This window comes from Misgurnus anguillicaudatus, chromosome 21 (genome assembly GCF_027580225.2).
Source record: "Misgurnus anguillicaudatus chromosome 21, ASM2758022v2, whole genome shotgun sequence".
NCBI lineage: Eukaryota > Metazoa > Chordata > Actinopteri > Cypriniformes > Cobitidae > Misgurnus > Misgurnus anguillicaudatus.
In genome coordinates this window covers 55,232,501-55,252,360 of record NC_073357.2, presented here as the reverse complement: position 1 = coordinate 55,252,360, position 19,860 = coordinate 55,232,501, and the positions used below count along the sequence as shown (strand labels likewise).

General features: G+C 38.5%; 1 protein-coding gene across 1 annotated transcript in view; it reads right to left on the bottom strand.

Annotated features, from left to right (window-relative positions):
- pkd1l2a (polycystic kidney disease 1 like 2a) overlaps positions 1-19,860 on the bottom strand; it is a 47,025-nt gene that overhangs the window by 2,852 nt on the left and 24,313 nt on the right. The window contains exons 9-34 of the mRNA XM_073859415.1: positions 19,825-19,860; positions 19,119-19,269; positions 18,867-19,012; positions 16,781-16,960; positions 16,385-16,522; positions 16,156-16,311; positions 15,961-16,085; positions 14,112-14,232; positions 12,553-12,684; positions 12,235-12,460; positions 11,970-12,160; positions 11,668-11,898; positions 11,390-11,491; positions 11,121-11,299; positions 8,192-8,338; positions 7,911-8,110; positions 7,484-7,728; positions 7,124-7,337; positions 4,524-4,975; positions 4,350-4,443; positions 4,073-4,216; positions 3,813-3,998; positions 3,395-3,725; positions 795-928; positions 586-713; positions 338-498 (exon numbers count right to left, since the gene is read on the bottom strand). The exon at positions 19,825-19,860 is cut by the window's right edge and continues 56 nt beyond it. Coding sequence (XP_073715516.1) covers positions 338-498; positions 586-713; positions 795-928; positions 3,395-3,725; positions 3,813-3,998; positions 4,073-4,216; positions 4,350-4,443; positions 4,524-4,975; positions 7,124-7,337; positions 7,484-7,728; positions 7,911-8,110; positions 8,192-8,338; positions 11,121-11,299; positions 11,390-11,491; positions 11,668-11,898; positions 11,970-12,160; positions 12,235-12,460; positions 12,553-12,684; positions 14,112-14,232; positions 15,961-16,085; positions 16,156-16,311; positions 16,385-16,522; positions 16,781-16,960; positions 18,867-19,012; positions 19,119-19,269; positions 19,825-19,860 — 4,550 coding nt within the window. The remainder of the gene's footprint in view (positions 1-337; positions 499-585; positions 714-794; positions 929-3,394; positions 3,726-3,812; positions 3,999-4,072; positions 4,217-4,349; positions 4,444-4,523; positions 4,976-7,123; positions 7,338-7,483; positions 7,729-7,910; positions 8,111-8,191; positions 8,339-11,120; positions 11,300-11,389; positions 11,492-11,667; positions 11,899-11,969; positions 12,161-12,234; positions 12,461-12,552; positions 12,685-14,111; positions 14,233-15,960; positions 16,086-16,155; positions 16,312-16,384; positions 16,523-16,780; positions 16,961-18,866; positions 19,013-19,118; positions 19,270-19,824) is intronic.

Below are 19,860 nucleotides of genomic sequence, written 5' to 3'. Positions count from 1 at the left end.
TCATCAAGAAAATACATCTTTTAAGACTTTTTAGATATTTCTACTGAAAACAAGACAAAAATACTCAGAAAGTCAGTTTTACATTCTACAGCATCTTTAAAGTTTTAAATATTGATATTTTTCGCATCGATTGCCCTCAGAAGTCCTTTATTAACCCCGTGGAGCCATGTGGATTACTTCTGTAAAGGATTGATGCACTTAAATCTATACTATTCAATAATTTTCTGTGTTTTGATATTTTCATGTAAAGTTGTTTGAAACAATACAACAGTATATGCATCTACAGTATTATGCAGTAGTTTAATATGCTGCCTGTTATTGATGAGCTTCTACTCACAAGTCTTTGTTATTTTGGTAGAACTCAATGTCTCGGTTGCCCAACATGGTCCTCTTGACAAACACCGATAACGCACTCCAGCTTAAAACAATAATGGCCGACTCTAAAATATTCCACTTGCTTCTGAAATACGCCAATTTCTGCTGCTTCAACACTTTACCCTGTTAAAACCAGACAAAACTTATCATGACATAGAAAGCCTACGTAAACGACTGGTCACCATTTCAGTGTTTCACGACAAAGCTGACCTGCACAAACATGTAGTAGAGGATGAAGAGGAAATAGATGGCCTCTGATGCCATAATAAACACATGAAAGCCACCTGTGGACTGGTAGAGATGGACACTCTGTACCTCACTCCGATACTGGAACGAACCTTCAAAACCAACAAACTTCGATGGCTAAACTTTAAAAGCAAAAATGAGAAATGGCAAAACATTTTTAGAAGATGCCTCACCCACGCCTGTGGTTTCCATCATGAGAGTCACAATACAGAAGAGGTTTACGTTCGCGTTGTACACTGTGAACTCCACAAACACGGCACGTGTGTACACATCCAGCCAAGTGTTGTTAAAAAGATACCGAAGAAGTCTGTAGTACAGGACAGGAGAGAAACGTTACTCATATTAAAGGGACAATATTATGCCCATTTCTACAAGATGTAATATAAGTCTCAGTAGTGCCCAGAATGTGTCTGTGAAGTTTCAGCACAAAATACCCACAGATCATTTATTATAGCATGTCCAAAATGCCCCTATTTGGGCAGGAGCAAAGAAGCATTTTGTTTACATGTCTGTACCTTTAAATGCAAATTTATCTAATGGCGCTTTTCCATTGCATAGTACCCCACGGTTTGGTTTAGTTTGGGTCGGGTCAGCTTACTTTTGGAAGCTTTTCCATTGGGATCACTTCGTAGTACCCGATACTTTTTTTCGTACCACCTCGGTTGGGGTTCCAAGCGACCCGAGCTGATACCAAACGTGACGCGTAAACACTGTAGTTCACTGATTGGTCTGAGAGAATCGTCATCGGCGCCGTCATCCTATTATGTAAAATATTAGCTTTAGCTTAAGGCTTACTGCTAGCTTGCGCTGTCTCGAGCAAACATGTTGTCATCTGTGCTCTGTTTTAAGTTTCCAAACACCCTTTTAGCGATTAAAAACATCCACAGGTTGTGAATCAGGAACACATAAAAGTTTTTTCCAGACTTGCAGTTTGTGGCGGCACATTCGCGACGTGCACGTCAGTATTATTTATGCTTTAATGCAACTTCATTGAGGCTCAGCGGAGCGCCGTCGACAGACGCCACGGGTCGGGTGTTTGAACAGAAACTGTCATGTGAGACAGAGGTAGTTATAAACGCGATGTGCAAACATCTATTTGTGATGGCCAATTTTAATTTTGTGGCGGACTGATAAATAAATAAATGTTTGGGAATGTACAAGGACGCTCTCTCTTGTATGATGTCACAGCCGTATGCAGCGCAAATATAACGACACGCCTATAATTCCTCCCACTGCGAAGTGATACTAAACTCAATGGAAAAGCTAACCACGCCAAAGTGAGGTGAGCTGACCCGACCCAAACCAAACCAAACCGTGGGGCACCACGCAATGGAAAAGCGCCATAAATTGGTGCTAAAACAAGCTAACAATCACATTTAGGAAAGCTTTTGGATAAAATTAACCAGTGAGTCAGTGTACATGGGCGGGGCTTTGTTTTTATGACATCACATTAACAAGAGAATCAAAACAGCAGAACTAATAAGACTGCTTTGGTTTAATGGGGATTAAAAATGTAGTGGGTGGATTTTTTTGCATTGCAGGACTGTTGTGTTCCCACACTTCCAATATACATCTATGTCCAAACACCTTGTAAAAGTGGATTTTGCATAATATGGGGCCTTTAACTCATTCGCTGCCAGCCTTTTTTTGAAAAGTTGCCCGCCAGCGTTTTTATTTTTTGTGATTTTCACAAAAGTTTCACAAAATGCCATCCAGGAAAATTTTCTTCTAAAAATATTTACACTGCAAATCTCTTACTTTCTTAGTATTTTTGTCTTGTTTTCAGTAAAAATATCTAAAAATTCTTAAATTAAGAAGTATTTTCTTGATGAGCGAAATGACATAGGAAAGTGGGTCTGGTTTTTAGACAAAAGGTATAAACTTTAAGTAAATTAGTGCTTAAAACAAGCAAAAAAAATCTAAATTTACTTTTTTTATAAACACTTAATTCAAGAAAAATTTTCTTATTCCATTGGCAGATATTTTTTTAAGCACAAATTCGCTTAAATTGTATATTTTTTGTCTTAAAACTAGATTTATTTTCCTAGGTCATTTTGCTCATCAAGAAAATACATATTAATTTAAGAATTTTTAGATATTTTAACTGAAAACAAGACAAAAATACTAAGAAAGTCGTTTTTTGCAGTGTAAACATATATCAAATAAAAGAACAGATAAAATTTAAGTGATTTTGTGCATAAAACAAGCAAAAAAAAAAAAAAAATCTGCCAATGGGGTAAGCAAATCTTTCTTGAATTTTTCTTGAATTTAGTGTTTAGGAAAAATGTTCAAGATTTTTTTGCTTACCCCATTGGCAGATGTATTTGCTTGTTTTATGCAGAAAATCACTTAAATTTTATATTTTTTTCTAGAAACTAGACTTATTTCTTGGGTCATTTTGCTCATCAAGAAAAAGCATCTTAATTTAAGAATTAGTAGATATTTTTACGAAAAACAAGACAAAAATACTAAGACATTTTTTCTTGAAATTTTTTTTTTGCAGTGTATTTGTCTTTTAAAATACAATTTTTTCAGCAAAAAGCTGAAACAATTGCATTTTTGTGATGGAAGTTTGTTAGAGATCAAATTCAGAACGATTATTAAAACATATATAAAGTTTAAAATTGGTAAATAAAGTTTTTTCATAAATTTAGTAAGTGTGTCATCTAATGGATAATCGCGATTTTGCAGATTAACATGAAAATTCTTCAGAGACGGGTATATTTTATGCAAATGTTTTCTCTTAAATGACGAGAAAATTGTTAAAGACTACCTGCTTGCTTTCTTCAGATCAGGACCCAGGTTAACCACGAATCCTCCACCCTTATAAAGAGCCACGCTGCCCCAAACCGGGTTTGATCTGAGTTTGCCTTGAGTTTGGTACCGCCACGGCGTGAGATACATTTTTGAGTCATCCGTGTCATTCGTCTGGATCCAACCCGGACCGTAAGATCCCGTGTCCTCTGCGTCCCAAGAGTACGGCCCATTGCATTCGGAGACAGAGTGCTGCATTGATTTAGCAATCTCACACGAGTCTTTTCTCACCCTGACCTGACGGAGTCGAGCGTTGCCGACGAGTTTCGAGTTGCCATCTGTTATAAAGCCTGAGAAAGCAAAAAAAACAAACTTAAATCTATCGGTACACTAAGCATGTTATTAGTAGCCTTGACCTGGAGATAAATGAAGAATACCTGGATATTGCCCAAACAGGTTTTTAAGTAAAGATGTTTTTGCCCATTTGAATATATCTTTCTGCTCCATACTCTGTGAAATGCCACTGCTGAAGCTCTGCCGGATGTGTTGGGTGAGATGGTACCCGTTGGGATCTCGCTGGCTGTATGCCACCAAGAGGAGCATCCACAGGAACCCGACATAAACTGCAATGAGACGAGACTATAAACACAAGTGGATCTTTTCTTTAAAAGAAATGAGATGAATTTGTGGTCCTTACTGAGGATTTCTCTAATGAGAGCGAAGACTTTCTGCTCTTTGATCATGTTGTTTCTCATCTTTTCAATGTCGGTGGGTGGAGGAGGCTGATAGAAGCTACACGTGCTGTTTCTCCTGCCAATTCTGACGGCATCAGGATCATCTGCAGACACAAATGTCTTGTTACATTTGCATTTAGTCAAATGTCCTGTTACATTTGCTCTTCATTTTATCTCATTAATGAAATAATTGATTTATTAAAGAGATCTTATCTGAGATTTGTTTTATGGGATCATCTGTTCTGGCCAGAGCTCCTTCAACGAGACCATCTTCATACTCTTCCTGGTCAACGCTTTTCAGTACCAAAGCAAAAAAGACCGCAAAGCCAAGTACCTACAGAAATCATATATTTGTAATCATAAAATACGGCGTGAATTTCATGAATACTTTTATTTGATCATTCTGGCTCTTACTTTAACAGGCTGCGTGATAAAGAGGCTTTCAAAGAAAGACACCACCATAGAGATGAGCCAGCTGATGGACCGATCTCTTCCGTAGGTCAGACCGTACAGCATAGTGAAGTATGCTGAAACGCCGCTGGTGGCGAGCACGAGAAACCAACCCACGAACACGAACCACCAGGGCAAACCTTTTTTACAGCACTTTTTGTTGTCTCCACCGCTGCCCTCTGATGGACTGGAGCAACGAGTGTGTTGACCGATGAGAGATGATGAGATGTGGGGTTCGAGAAGGTTCCTCATGCCCTGAACCTGTAATACAGCACGACTGTAACTGTCCGGCTTAGAGAACGACGAAGGTCTGAGGAGTCTCAATTCTCTCTCCAAGTTTTGCAGTTGTTTGTAGAGATATTGACTGTAAATGCTGGATTTTTCACTTCGCTCGGGGCTCTCGCAAAAACTGCTCTCTGTGATAGGATCAAAACAATATTTTATTTGTATTTTAATTTGTGTGTTATATACTGTATATATAATATTGTACATAAACAGACAGACAGACAGATAGATTCCCAGGTGAAAAAGTAGCACACTTTCATAGCATACTAATTTTGTACTTAATATACTATGGGGTGGTTTCCCGGACAGGGATTAGCTTAAGCCAGGACTACACTCTTAGAAAGGATGTGTTAATTTTTTACACATCATTGTGCGGTAAGCTTTTAACACATTATGTGTAATTTTAACACATTATGTGTCATTTTGTGTTGATTTTGTGTTCAAGTATAACACATGTTGTGTTAAAAGTAACACAAAATGTGTTGTTTCAATAATAACACAGGGATGGCTGGATTCTAGGACGACGCAGTTAGTGTGTTGTCCCAGAATCAACACTAATGTGTTGTTTTTAACACATTCGTTCTAAGAGTGTAGACCTCAGTTTAATTAGGAAATATAACTAGTTTTAACAAACAAGCGTTATTTAAAACATTACTTGTGTGCATTTTGAGGCAAAACTAAGGTCACTGATGTATTTTAAAATATGTCAGTGCACATTGTTTTCAGTTTGGACAGCTCTAAACTTTATTTTAGTCTAGGACTACTCTAATCCTTGTCCGGGAAACCGCCCCTAAAAGTTCATCTTTAGTACTTCTTAAGATGTTCTTAAGATTATCTTATTTGTGCTATTTTGAGACACCACGAATGTGAACCAAAATGCACTTTTAACATACTATCTCTGTATTAAAAAATGTATTTAGTTAACACTTGTATTAAACTTGAACTCAACTTTCATACAAAGATGAAACACATCTTAGTTCATATTTATGGTGTCTCAAAATAGCAGAGTGACGTACAAAGCAAACAAACAGGTAGGCAGACAGACAGACAGATAGATAAACAAACAAACAAACAAACAGATAGTCAGCCAGACAGACAGACAAACAGATAATCAGACAGACAGATAGACGGACAGACAGGCAGTCAGATTGTTAGACAAACAGTTAGTCAAACAGGCAAGCATACACTGTAAAAAATGTCTGTAGAAATTACAGTATTAATGGGCATTACTGGCAACTAGCTGCCAGTAACTTACTGTAGATTTTACATTTATGTTATTTACTGGCAACATGTTGTTCAAAGTTAAATGAACATGAAACATTTTCAGACTTTATCTTCTACAGTAACTTACTGGCAACCAGCTGCAAAATTACAGCAAATTTTTTACAGTGTACAGATAGACAGGCAGACGGGCAGACAGATAGACAGGCAGACAGACAGACAGATAGATAAATAGACAAACAGATTGTCAGTCAGACAGACAAACAGATAATCAGATAGACCGGGAGACAGACAGACAGACAAATAGATAAATAGATAGACAAACAGATTGTCAGTCAGACAGACAAACAGATAATCAGATAGACAGGCAGACAGATAGACAGGCAGACAGACAGACAGATAGATAGATAAATAGATAGACAAACAGATTGTCAGTCAGACAGACAAACAGATAATCAGATTGACACATAGACGGACAGACAGGCAGACAGATTGGTAGACAAACAGATAGCAGACAGACATGCAAACAGATAGACAGGCAGACAGACAGATACATAGATAAAAAGGCAAACAGACAGACAGACAGACAGACAGATTGGTTGACAAACAGTTAGTCAGACAGGCAAGCATACAGATAGACAGGCAGACAGACAGGCAGGCAGACAGACAGACAGACAGACAGGCAAACAGATAGACAGGCAGACAGACAAACAGACACATAGACGAACAGGCAGAAAGGCAGACAGACAGAGAGACAGACAGGCAGACAGACAGACAGACAGACAGACAGACAAACAGATCAGTAAGTCAGACAGACAAACAAACAAACAGATAATCAGATTGACAGACAGACAGACAGACAGACAGACAGACAGACAGACAGACAGACAGATACATAGACAAACAGACAAAAAGGCAAACAGACAGACAGATAGATAGATAAACAAACAAATAGTCAGTCAGACAGACAAACAGATTAGCAGACATACAGACAGGAAGATATACAGACAGACAGATTTTTACAGCACATTATTTTTGTTGACAGGTCATGAACTCACCTTGCAGATTAACACACCTCAGGGAAACTGAAAGATTTTGCTCCTTTTTTGAAGAATCAGTGTAAAACTCATTACCAACTCGATTGTGTTGACATATTACCTCTTCTACCAATGACAGTAAAGTGTTAATATCTGTCTTGCCAGGGTCCGCCTCGATCCGGGGAACAGGTCTTCTCATGACCTTATAGAGGGACTGTGCTATCCGTTTAATGTCCTGAAGAAGAAGAAGAAGGAAAGTCTCACATAAATGCGTTAACTATTAAGGCAAATCAAAAGAGGTTAGAGAAGACACATTTGAGATGTGTGTGAGATCAGATTTAAATATCAGGTGTAAACGGAGCCTTCTGGAATCAAACTTGCCTTTATAACAGTGTCTGGTGTGATCTCCTTGTGATTATTGTCTGGAGAGGGTGGCTGATTGGGAGACACACGTCCAGTTTTACCCTGCTTTACGAGATCTATCTTTGACTGTTGCTTGGAAGACGTCGTTCGTTCTCTTGGGCGAGCGTTTCTGAAGATGCTCACGATAAGGAGGTTGATGGGAAACATGATGATCGAACTTTGAATGCCAATCATGACCTGCTGCCAAGTGAACTCAATGTGACCTGCAGCCGAAAACAAAGACATAAATCACAGTAGAGGTTTGTGTTGAATGTAACAACATTTGTTCAACCAATGACATGAGTTCAGGGAAGGACAATCGATGATGATTGTTTCTTATTTGGAAAAAATAATTAATGTTGTGTTTTATCATTGACATTTTTGCTAAGAGCATGCTTTGTCATACCCAGATCCATGGTCTGCTCAGCGGGGTCTGTTGGGATACCCCAAAACATTATACTGGTCAACATGGTACAGAGGAGCAGTGAGAAACAGCAGGAGACGCGCTGGACTCTGGTGAAGTTACTCCTCGGAGGACGACTGATCACGGAGAACCAGATGTGACCGTCACGGAAATCTTTAGCGGTCTTCATGAAGAACAGATTACTGAAATGAAGCGTATCATTGGTACCATGTTTTAAAGAAACGTCCAGGACAATTTCCTTTAAGGGTCTTACAGTAACATACCTGAATCTTTTCAAGTCCATCTCTGTTGCTACAGGAAACACTTTATCAAGTGTGCATTCTCCCATATCAATGGCCAACCAGGAGCTGCACAGAAAGTGCCACTTCTGCCCAGTCTCCAAATCTTGCACCATCACATTATTAATATACCTGTGACAATAACACTAACCATGAGTCAAAATACACAAGGCTCTATCTATCTATCTATCTATCTATCTATCTATCTATCTATCTATCTATCTATCTATCTATCTATCTATCTATCTATCTATCTATCTATCTATCTATCTATCTATCTATCTATCTATCTATCTATAGGTTTCCATCCATTCATCCATCTATAGATTTCCATCCATTATTCTATCTAAAGGTAATAATTAATCATCCATTCATTATCTATTTATCTATATGTATTCATTTATCCATCCATCCATCTATAGGTTTCCATCCATTCACCTATCTATAGGTAATCATTCTTACATACATCCATCGGTTTCCATCCATTCTTCTATCTATTTATAGGTAATAATTAATCCATCCATCCATTCATATACCTTTAGGTATTGAATTCATTCATCTATCCATTTATGGGTTTCTATCCATAAATTTGTCTATCTATAGGTATTCATTCATATATCCATACATCCATCTATGGGTTTTCATCCATTCATCTATCTATCTATAGGTATTCATTGCTCCATCTATTCATTCATCTATCTTTAGGTATTGATTCATGCATTTATCTATCCATGGGTTTCTATCCATTTATTTATCTATCTATAGGTATTCCCTCATTTATTCATTCATTCATTCATTAATCGATCCATCAATTTCTTTCCATTCATCCATCCATCTATAGGTTTCCATCCATGTATATATCTATAGGTAATCATTCATTCATTTATTCATCTATTCGTCTTTCTATAGGTATTCATCAATCAATCCATCCGTCCATCTATCTATAGGTTTCCATCCATTCACCTATCTATAGGTAGTCATTCATCCATCCATCGGTTTCCATCAATTCTTCTATCTATTTATAGGTATTAATTCATTCATAATTCATTCATCTACCTGGTCGGGTTGCGATTTTGATGCTTTCTTGTATCTTGCGAATAGTATGCCATACAGACCTGTTTGCCACTGAACCTGCATTAACGACGACAGTGGGGCCTCCAGCCTTACTCAAACGGGTTGGCACGTATGGTCAGGTTGCAATGTTGGCGTTTTCTCATGGTCTTGTGAATAGTATGCAATATAGACCCGTTTGCCACTGAACCTGCATTAACGACGACAGTGGGGCTTCAAGCCTTAGTCAAACGGGTCGACAGGTTTCATTTTCTCTTAAAGATCGGAAGGTGACCCTTAGTTACCATATATACCTTCGCATTGGTCCCCCAATTTGCTAAATCCTCAACTGTTAATAACATAATTATGCCGCAATAGTTAGCCTGTCTGTGTAATGCCTGACACTTGCATTACATGCGAACGGCCCCTACGCTAATATGATTTTGTTTTTCTCTCCCTGTCTCGTCCTCGACCCCGAGGACAATGAGACAAACAGACCCAGTTCCGGTAGATGTGAAAGTCGGCACACCTCTGATCTACTGGTCGTCCTTCAACGTGATGCCCAGCTGATGCCTGACCAACGATTAATCTCCGCTTAATCTCCTTATCCGTTTACATGTGTTTTTTCCTCCTAGGACTTTTTTTATTTCCCCGGCTAAAAAGCCCGGGGTTTTTTTCTCCTAGGGGGTTTTCAACCCGTGGAGGCAGCCTTATTGGGCTTAACTTAGCTTCCTCTTCTAGACGTTACATTAGTAATACGCTCGCTTATAATGTTGATTCATAGCCGCAGCAAATTTAACTGCTTATGCTATCGTGTATTATGTTTTGCTTTTTATGTGCTTTTCACTGCTTCTATTAATGTAAAGCTGCTTTGAAACAATTAACTATTGTGAAAAGCGCTATATAAATAAAATTGAATTGAATTGAATTCATCCATCTATAGGTTTCCATCCATGTATATATCTATAGGTAATCATTAATTAATTCCTTCATTCATCCATTCGTCTAACTATCTATCTATCTATCTATCTATCTATCTATCTATCTATCTATCTATCTATCTATACATCTATCTATCTATCTATCTATCTATCTATCTATCTATCTATCTATCTATCTATCTATCTATCTATCTATCTATCTGTCTATCTATCGGTATTCATCCATCCATCTATAGGTTTCATCCATTAACCTATCTATAGGTATTCATTAATTCATTCATTCATTCGTCCATCCATCCATTAATAGGTTTCCATCCATTCACCTATCTATCTATAGGTATTCGTTCATTTATCCAGCCATCCATCTATAGGTTTCCACCCATTTACCTATCTATAGTTAATCATTCATTCATTCATTCATCCATACATCCATTGGTTTCAATCCATTCACCAACCTATCCATAGGTATTCATTCAGACATCAATCCATCCATAGGTTTCCATCCATTCATTTATCTATCTATAGGTATTCATTCATTCATCCATCCATCCATCCATCTATTTGTATATCTTTAGGTATTGATTAATTCATTCAGACATCCCTCCATCGGTATCTATCCATTCATGTATGGATTTTAGATCAAGTTTGTTCAAATGTGTCAAGAATGACATGTTTGCTTCATATATGGGTTTGTTTTATCCTTTAAATGAAAATCTGTTTACCAACCTACAACCTGCAGGTCACATTTTCTGTGCTTACTATGTTGGCCTCTCTGTGGTGTAACATTAAGAAATAGATTTAATACTGATTAAATGTATAGCTATTCATTCATTCAGTCATCCATCCATCCATCGATTTTCATCCATTCACCTATCTATAGGTAATCATTCATCTATACATCCAAGATTTCTGATTCATTTTACCAAGCAGGATAATCTCCAGAGTTGTCATGCCACAGTCTGATGCTCTGTATCTCTCCCAGTGAATAAGGTGTGGTCATCAGGAACATATCCAGTCCTCCTCTTTCAAACACTGGCTTATCAGGGTCGGTCAGATGATGAGGTTCACTTTCACCTTCTGTGCCCTGCAGAATCACTGTCACCTGGAGCAATGTTAGAACCCAATTAACTTTAAACAACATAAAAACATTTGTACTGTAGAAATGCTGAAGCTATAGCTGGATGAAATCAACCTGAGAAGATGTGGAAGCCCCACGGCGATGTCCTGTGTTGATGCTTAACAAGTAACGATATTCAGCCAAAGGATCATTGTCCTCGAGTACTGTGATCTTCACCTGTTGGTCAGATTGAGTTAAGAAATTAAGAAATAAGTATATATAGTCATTATACCATTACAAAAACAACAAATCTAACTGTGGCACTGTGCTCTTAGACCTTTGCACTATATTGTATAATGTCATGTTTGATGAAATATATAAAAATCTAAGGTTTAAGTTTGTTAAAGCAAAACCTTCACTGCATCCTCAATATCCTTTCTCCGTGCCCACACCACGGCCACCAGGTACACCAGAACGATGGCACCGACAAAGCACACCACCACCGGGTTGTTCACAAAGGTGGCAAAGAGTTCAGCCGTGCGGGACACATCAACCACATTGGGCATGACGAAAAACGAGCTTCCAAAAAAAGTCAGATGGGTACACAGGCATTGAGTAAACAACGCTGAAGTGCGAGGACCGACCTGAAACAAAGGTAATGCATTAAAAATGAGATCGGGAACGGTCAACAAAATGGTCCCCTAATTGTTCTTACCCTACAGCCATCACCACTCCAGTTGACCTTCATTTCGTCCCAGTACAAACACTGAGCGGCGATGGTTGTGACGAAAACTGTAGCGTTTGTTGCATTCACACCCGCATCTACAACCGGCCTCACTAGTAGATAGTAAACACCCACTTCGATTGGCATCTCCATAGGGTTAAGCACCCATGTGTACCTCTCCTCTGTAACACACAAATAAAATATAAATACTTCATACACGCCTTTCAAATGTACTTTATTTGTATTTCTCTATAACCTTCAGATTTCCCCTCTCGAGGCAGCTGGATATGTGCAACGTAATTTGTATCATTAGGGTAGTCCTGAAAACCCAGGAGAAGGTGCAGAGATGTTTCCTCTGAGGGATTGAACTTTAAAACTAAAGATATATTCGGTGTGGTAACATTAATGATCACAGTGCTGTAGTTTCCCAGATCCAGAAGAGTTTGGTTAACACTCTCCGTCTCTGTTCTTGGTAAGAGAATCTAAAAATAGAAGATGCAAAAATGCTTACTGGACCTAATAATCGTAAGATGGATGCATGCATGATTTCAGGATTGTGTATAAACTCTGATACCTCAATCTCTTCAGTGAGGTTTGTCACTGGAATGACAGAGCCGTTCTTCTTGGTAAGAGACAGAGACCCAACTGAACCACTGATCTGTTCGCTTTCACACCAGGAGAAGGGGTTGATCTTGTAACTTGTCATCTGTAACAGGTTTAAGGTTTAAAGACAACATATATTAAATAAATACAAACCAGAAAGTTCATCAGAGGTGAAGTGATGGGTTTTGTAATGTTGGGTGGACGGTCAGTCTTTCCAGTAAACATGAGTACGGACATAGTTTATGAAGTGTAAAATGTAAATGTTTTCTTACAAAAATCGCTTAATCTTGAAAGACATTTATTAACTGTATGGATTAGGTTTTTAACTCATTCCCCGCCAGCCTTTTATAAAAAAAAGTTGCCCGCCAGCACAAAATGCCTTCCAGGAAAATTTTCTTTTATAAATGTATAAAAATACAAATATATCAAATGAAAAAAGAGACCCTCTGCTTTCAAACAAACAAAATGGGAAAAAGTTTCATCCTATCTTCATTTGTTCGGACGCACGTGCGCTGACGCGATACACGTCTGGATCCGAACTTCACTTCCGGTTTTGTTTTTTTATGGTCTGACTAGTTGCTAAACTGATCTCTTGAACAAAATGTCTCGTCGAAAATAACAAATGTTTTGGTTTCCCAGGTAATCTATGTGTTGTTTTTTGCTTGTTATATAAATAAACGATGTTTAAAGAACTTTGTTGTTATTTATTCTTAGCAGAGTTTACTGGAAGTTACGTGCGGACCACGACAGCCGCTTGTTTATGTTGTTACTGCTGAAACCGTCTATAACCTCTTAAATATGGGTAGGTTTCTACAAAAATACAAAATTTTGAGCAAAAAGCTGAAATAATTGCATTTTGTAAAAGACTTTTATTAGAGATCAGATTCAGAATGATTATTAAAACCTTTACGGAGTTCAAAATTAATTTCAATTAGTTTTTGCGTCAGTTTTTTTTATAGATTGGGTAATAGGGCCATCGAGTGGATATAGCGGAATTACAGATTACCGAAAACCTTGTCAGGAAATGGTCATTGGCAGGGAAATGTTTTCTCTGAATTGACGAAATAACTCGTCAATGGCAGGAAAAGAGTTAAGGGACGGATGAGCTTTTGGAGCTTGGGGCACTATCCAAAGCCATTATGAAGCTAAAAAGAGCTATTTTCACACATACAGGAGTGCAACTGACAATAGAAAGCATACGTTTATCTCCTCATTTTTACATTTGCAATGTTTTTTGTTGTCAATCTGCGACTCATTTTGGAGGTTGTGTCCACCGGATGTCGCATTTGTGGGCGATTGCGATCTCATTTTAGCAACCATGATAACTGGCAACCGAGCTGTCAAATTACACTATTTGGTAAAGTGACAGTCATTCTGACATGGAAATTTTTGGAATAAGTGGCTACAGAATTGTTTATTAGAGAAACAGATACATAAATTTAGCATGTTTCCTAAATCTCTTTTTTTATTTCGTACAGTCAAAAACCTACATATAGTACAGCTTCTTTAAAGCAGTAGGTAACAACTGACCCGAACATCTACTGGTTCTTCTGCAGACAGGAGATTAGCACCCAGAGATGGAAGCATGAAACTGGCCGAGCTACTTTCTTCAATGTTAAAGGATTGTTTCTGAAGTCCATCCATTGACATTCTGAAAGAACACAACAAAAGGAGTTTTAGTTTTCACAACAACATGACTACAAGTCCGTGTAAAGTCTTATATGAGATGTCTTCTCAGTTTGTGACACATTACAAACCAGCCAAATTTGAATGATAAAAAACGGCAAGTAAATAAAATAAGTTATCAAAATCTTGGAAAAACAGGCAGGACTCTCTGCTCTCAAATGCTGGGGGTGTGACTTCCCTGAAACCACGCCCACTCACGGAAAAGCTGCCGTCTCTCAACTTTCAAATACCGCTACAACCTAAATGGATGCTTGCGGTTGTGTTAGGGGCGGGGCCATGCTCGGTGGCTCCAGTGCATCATCGAGCCATCATTTCAGCCCCGCCCAAATATTCCTGAACACAAATGTGGAAAACGGCTCCATAATTCAGCTCTTTATAGACGGTTTCATCGGACGCACGTGATACACGTCTGGATCCGAACTTTACTTCCGGTTTCGTTTTTTTGATGGTCTGACTAGTTGCTAAACTGATCTCTTGAACAAATGCCTCGTCAAAAAATAACAAATGTTTTGGTTTCCTAGGTAATCTATGTGTTGCTTTTTTGCTTGTTATATAAATAAACTACATTATTTATTATTAGCGGAGTTTACCGGAAGTTACGTGCAGACCACGACAGCTGCTTGTTTATGTTGTTACTGCTGAAATCGTCTATAGTTCACAGTCTTTGCAATGTGTTTCACAATGCATTTCTATAACGTGTTTAGAAACAATTCTCTGAAATGTCTGACACGGACTTTAACTCTTTCCCAGACATTGTCTAGTTATCTCGTCCATTAAAGCAACACTATGTAGTTTTTGTACCTTTAAATAATGTCTTTAAAATTATTTCATTGATAGAACAACTTTTAACTATACAAATTGTACTGTTGCTGCAACCTGAGCAGCCTCCTAGCTGCTACAAGCACACTCTAAAAGTGGCGGTGGAGGGTAGAACACACAGCCCCGCCCCTCCCCCTGCCTGCAGAAGAGTGTCTGATACCAGGCACTGTTGCGCTTTTCAAACACATGGGAGAGCTGTAAGTCAATTTTACACGGAAACTACATAGTGTTGCTTTAAGAGAAATCATTTGCATGAAAAAAATATGTTCCTGATGAGGTTTATGGTTATCTCTTTAAGATTATCCACCAGATGGCTCAATTTATAAAAACTGAAGCAAAAATGTATTTATTAGTTTTTGATAATCCTTCTGAATCTGATCTCTAACAAAATTCCTTCACAAAAATGCAATTATTTCAGCTTTTTGCTAAAAAATATTTTTGAAGAAAAACCCATATTTAAGAGTTTATAAACAGAGAAAAAAATATAGATATGATGAAACTTTTTTTTCCGTTTTGTTTCTTTGTTTGTTTGTTTATTGTTTGTTTGAAAGCAGAGAGTCATTTGATATATTGGTATGTTTATATTTTTTTAAAAGAAAATTTAAAATTTTCCTGCAAGGCATTTTGTGAAACTTTTGTCAAAATCACAACAAATGCTGGCAGGCAACTTTTCAAAAAAGGCTGGCGGTGAATGAGTTAATGACCTCTTAAAATAAAAAATCTGAAATTGCGATTTAGCTAATGTCTAAATTTAGGTCAAATCAAATTTACTGTACATGTACATCCTGTTTGACTTTGAAATGTGTCACGTTTCTGAAATAAAATGGGTTACAAATAATGTTTCACGGACTTTCAAACATCAAAATAAAATCACCTGTTGACATATAAACCCATCACTGAAGTGCTCAGAATGGTCGGCTCCTCGTCGACTTTCTTCCCAGCCAACAAGGCACTTTGAACGTTTCCCACCGTGTTCAATAGATGACTGGATATTTCACTCTGTAAGTGAAAATTTTGTGTTGTTTTTAACTAAATCACACAGATCAGGACTTGAAGTTTTGAGAAATACCTGTTCATCTGTGCTGGAAGAAACTTTGAGGATGTTACTGACACCATCGATAATCGGTGTGGCCGCTTGCATCACCTGCTCAGAGGATTCCTTACCAGAATGAGTCAAATAAACCAGAGACTGACTGAGGTTTGTTAATACTGAACTAGCCTGTAGCTGGAGATGAGAGAGATGTGTTAGAAGAGATATTGCAACCCTGTCACCCTGATTTGGATTAGTTGAGAAGTACCTGAGCTGTTTCTGTTAACTCATCTCCTTGTGTTGTGAGTCCTGCGACAGCATCAGCGCTCATCTGAACTTCTGCTGTGTTCCTCGGTGGTTTAATGTTTATGGCAGCGCTCATACTTTCCAGCATTTGTTGTCTCAGCTTAAATCAGAAGAGACATGTTTAGTTACTCCAGGTTCAGATGCAAAATCCTCTAAGTGCGTCTGACGTTTTCTTGTAAATCGTAATGGATTCTGCCAACAAACCGGTATTTCTGATTGACATGTGGCTGTAGATTTAAAGCAAAAGTATTTGATGACCGTATAATGTGTGCCGCGAGCATTAGGTTAATATCATTTTCTCATTTTTGATGGAGCTGGATTTTGCATCTGAGCTCCTCATGGATTATTTGTAGGTTACCTCTTTTTTGACACTTTTATCTTGTTCGTCAGGCAACGCATCGTTCAGTCTGTTGGATACAGATGTGAACATTTGCGCCAGAGCTGCACCTGTCAGGCGACCCTGTTCCTGTAGCTGAGATACCTGGTTGGAAACCAACGCCTGAAGATCTCCAATTGTGGACTTAACAGTGTCATTTACCTGGAATGTAACATAAATTTGAAGTGTAAAATAAATGTATTTTTATGCAAATCTTCATTGATTTTAGATAAATGTATACATTTCTAAATTTAGATAAATTCGTTGATTTAGATTTTATTTACGATTAGATGAATGGATGGATGAAAGACAGACAGACAGGCGAATGGACAAATGGATGATCGACTGACACAGAAAAACAGACAGGGACAGATATGTAAGTGGTGGAAAGACAGACAGATGGACAGACGGATGATAGACAGACAGGCATGCAGACAGACACAGACAGACAGATGGATGATGACAGACAGACAGACAGATAGATTGATGAATAGATGGATAGATAACTACTGTAGATGGATGATAGACTTGCATGAGGACATATAGAGGGATGCATGATAGACAGACAAATAGCCGAGCAGATGGATAGATGAATGATAGCTACACACAGACAGACAGACAAACAGACAGACGGGTGAAAGATAGACAGACAGACAGACAGACAGAGAGAGAGAGAAATATGGACGCATGGATGACAGACAGACGGACGAACGGACGGATGGATGGATGGATGACAGGCAGGCAGACAGAAAGACAGACAGTTGGATGGAGGATAGACAGACAGGAAGGCAGGCAGACAGACGAATGGATGAGAGACAGACAAACAGATAGATAGACAGACAAGCAGATGGACAGATAAAAACTGTAGATGGATAATAGACAGACAGGCATGCAGACAGACAGACAGATTGATGATAGACAGACAGACGCTAGATGAGCAGGTGGATAGATGACAAACACAGACAGACAGACACAGAGAGAAAGACAGATAGACAGACAGCCCGACAGACGGATGGATGATAGACAGACAGATGGATGACAGACAGACAGACAAATGGATGGATAGTAGACAGACAGACAAATGGATGTATAGTAAACAGACAAACTGGCAGGAGGATGGATGGATGACAGACAGACGGATGGATGAATGACAGACAGGCAGGCAGACAGACAGAAAGACAGTTGGATGGAGGATAGACAGACAGGGAGGCAGGCAGGCAGACAGACGGACGGATGACAGACAGACAGATAAACAGATAGATAGACAAACAAGCAGATGGACAGATGGGTGGATAGATAAATACTGTAGATGGATAATAGACAGACAGGCATGCAGACAGACAGACAGACAGATGGATGATAGACAGACGATAGGTGAGCAGGTGGATAGATGACAAACAAAGACAGACAGACAGAAAAAGACAGACACACAGACCAAACACACAAAGTCAGATAGATAGACAAACCGACCGACAGGCAGACAGACAGATGGATGATAGACAGAAAGATGGATGACAGACCGACAATAGATGAGCAGGTGGATAGATGACAAACACAGACAGACAGGCAGAAACAGACAGACAGACAGACAGACACAAAGTCAGATAGATAGACAGACCGACCGACAGGCAGACAGACAGATGGATGATAGACAGAAAGATGGATGACAGACAGACAGGCGGACGGATGATAGACAGACAATGGATGAGCAGGTGGATAGATGACAAAAACAGACAGACAGTCAGAAACAGACACACACACACACACACACACAGAGAGAGAAAGTCAGATAGACCGGCAGGCAGACAGGCGGATGACAGATGGATGATAGACAGACAGGCAGATGGATAGAGACAGATCCAACTGCCTGTCTGTCTGTCTGCCTGCCTGTCTGTCATCCATGACAGACAGATGGCAGACAGACATATAGATAGTCAGACAGAGGGTGTAAGAGTGGTGTCCATATTTTACCCAGGCTTGCCTTGAAATAAGACATGGCATTTTATAGGCTGCATCTTTAGCTTAGAAAGAAAATGATGCAAATAAACAAATAAAATTGATTACAAACCCAAGTAGTTATAGTTGAGTTAACAGCAACACCAGCAGTGTTTGTAACAGTAATATCCACCATCAGCATGTAGTTACTGTGTTCGTCCCCTAGAGGAAGGTAAAGCGACGTCACTGCAGGCTCAACGCCACAGTAGAAATAGTTACCTGAAACACAAGTCAAAGTACACAGGGTTAACCTTTATACACCCTTTCAACAAGTTGACCAATAACCTTTTAATAAGAGATAAATGCAGAATGAAAATCTCCTCACCACGGTTTGTTTTAAAGCAGTATGTACAGGGCCCGGCTTCACAAAAAGATGGATCCACAGAGCAGGTGATATTAAAGGGTGAGAGAACATCACCCATAAGAGGACTTATGATACAAGAAGGTGGATTTGAGATAGGTGGAGATATTGTAGTCTGTGGAAGAAGATAGAAACAACCAAAACAGTTTATTTAGTACTGTATGTCCACGTGAGTTACACTTGATAGCTGAAAAGCAGATAAAACTGGTTTGGATTTATTGTATTGATGTCAATAAAAATATTGATTATAATGCAGTTGCACCGAAAAGTAATTAAGTCATAACATTGCATGTACATAATAAAATAAATAAAGGTGAATTTTTTTAGAAAAAAAAAAACTTTTTAAAGAGTTTAATTTTACATTAGCAAACAAAAGATATTGTTAAAAATTAAGACAAAAGTATTTAAACACTTTCTGGTTGTCCAGACATTAGTTAGATCTATAGTTAATGCAATACACTACCTATGGATACCCTACTAGTAGTACACCAATGTAAACTTCATAGGAGACTCTTTCAAAAAGTACAGCTTTGCACCTAAAGAGTTAAATACCTAATAGTACCTCAGAGGTATTTTTTAAAGGATACTTTTTTAAAGGGTACTGTCGCAGTGACAGCTGGGGTACATCTTTTGACCATTTTTTCTAACAGTGTACCGCATCTCCAATTACCATTTCTTTGTGGCAATAAACAGTTGTGTTTCCACC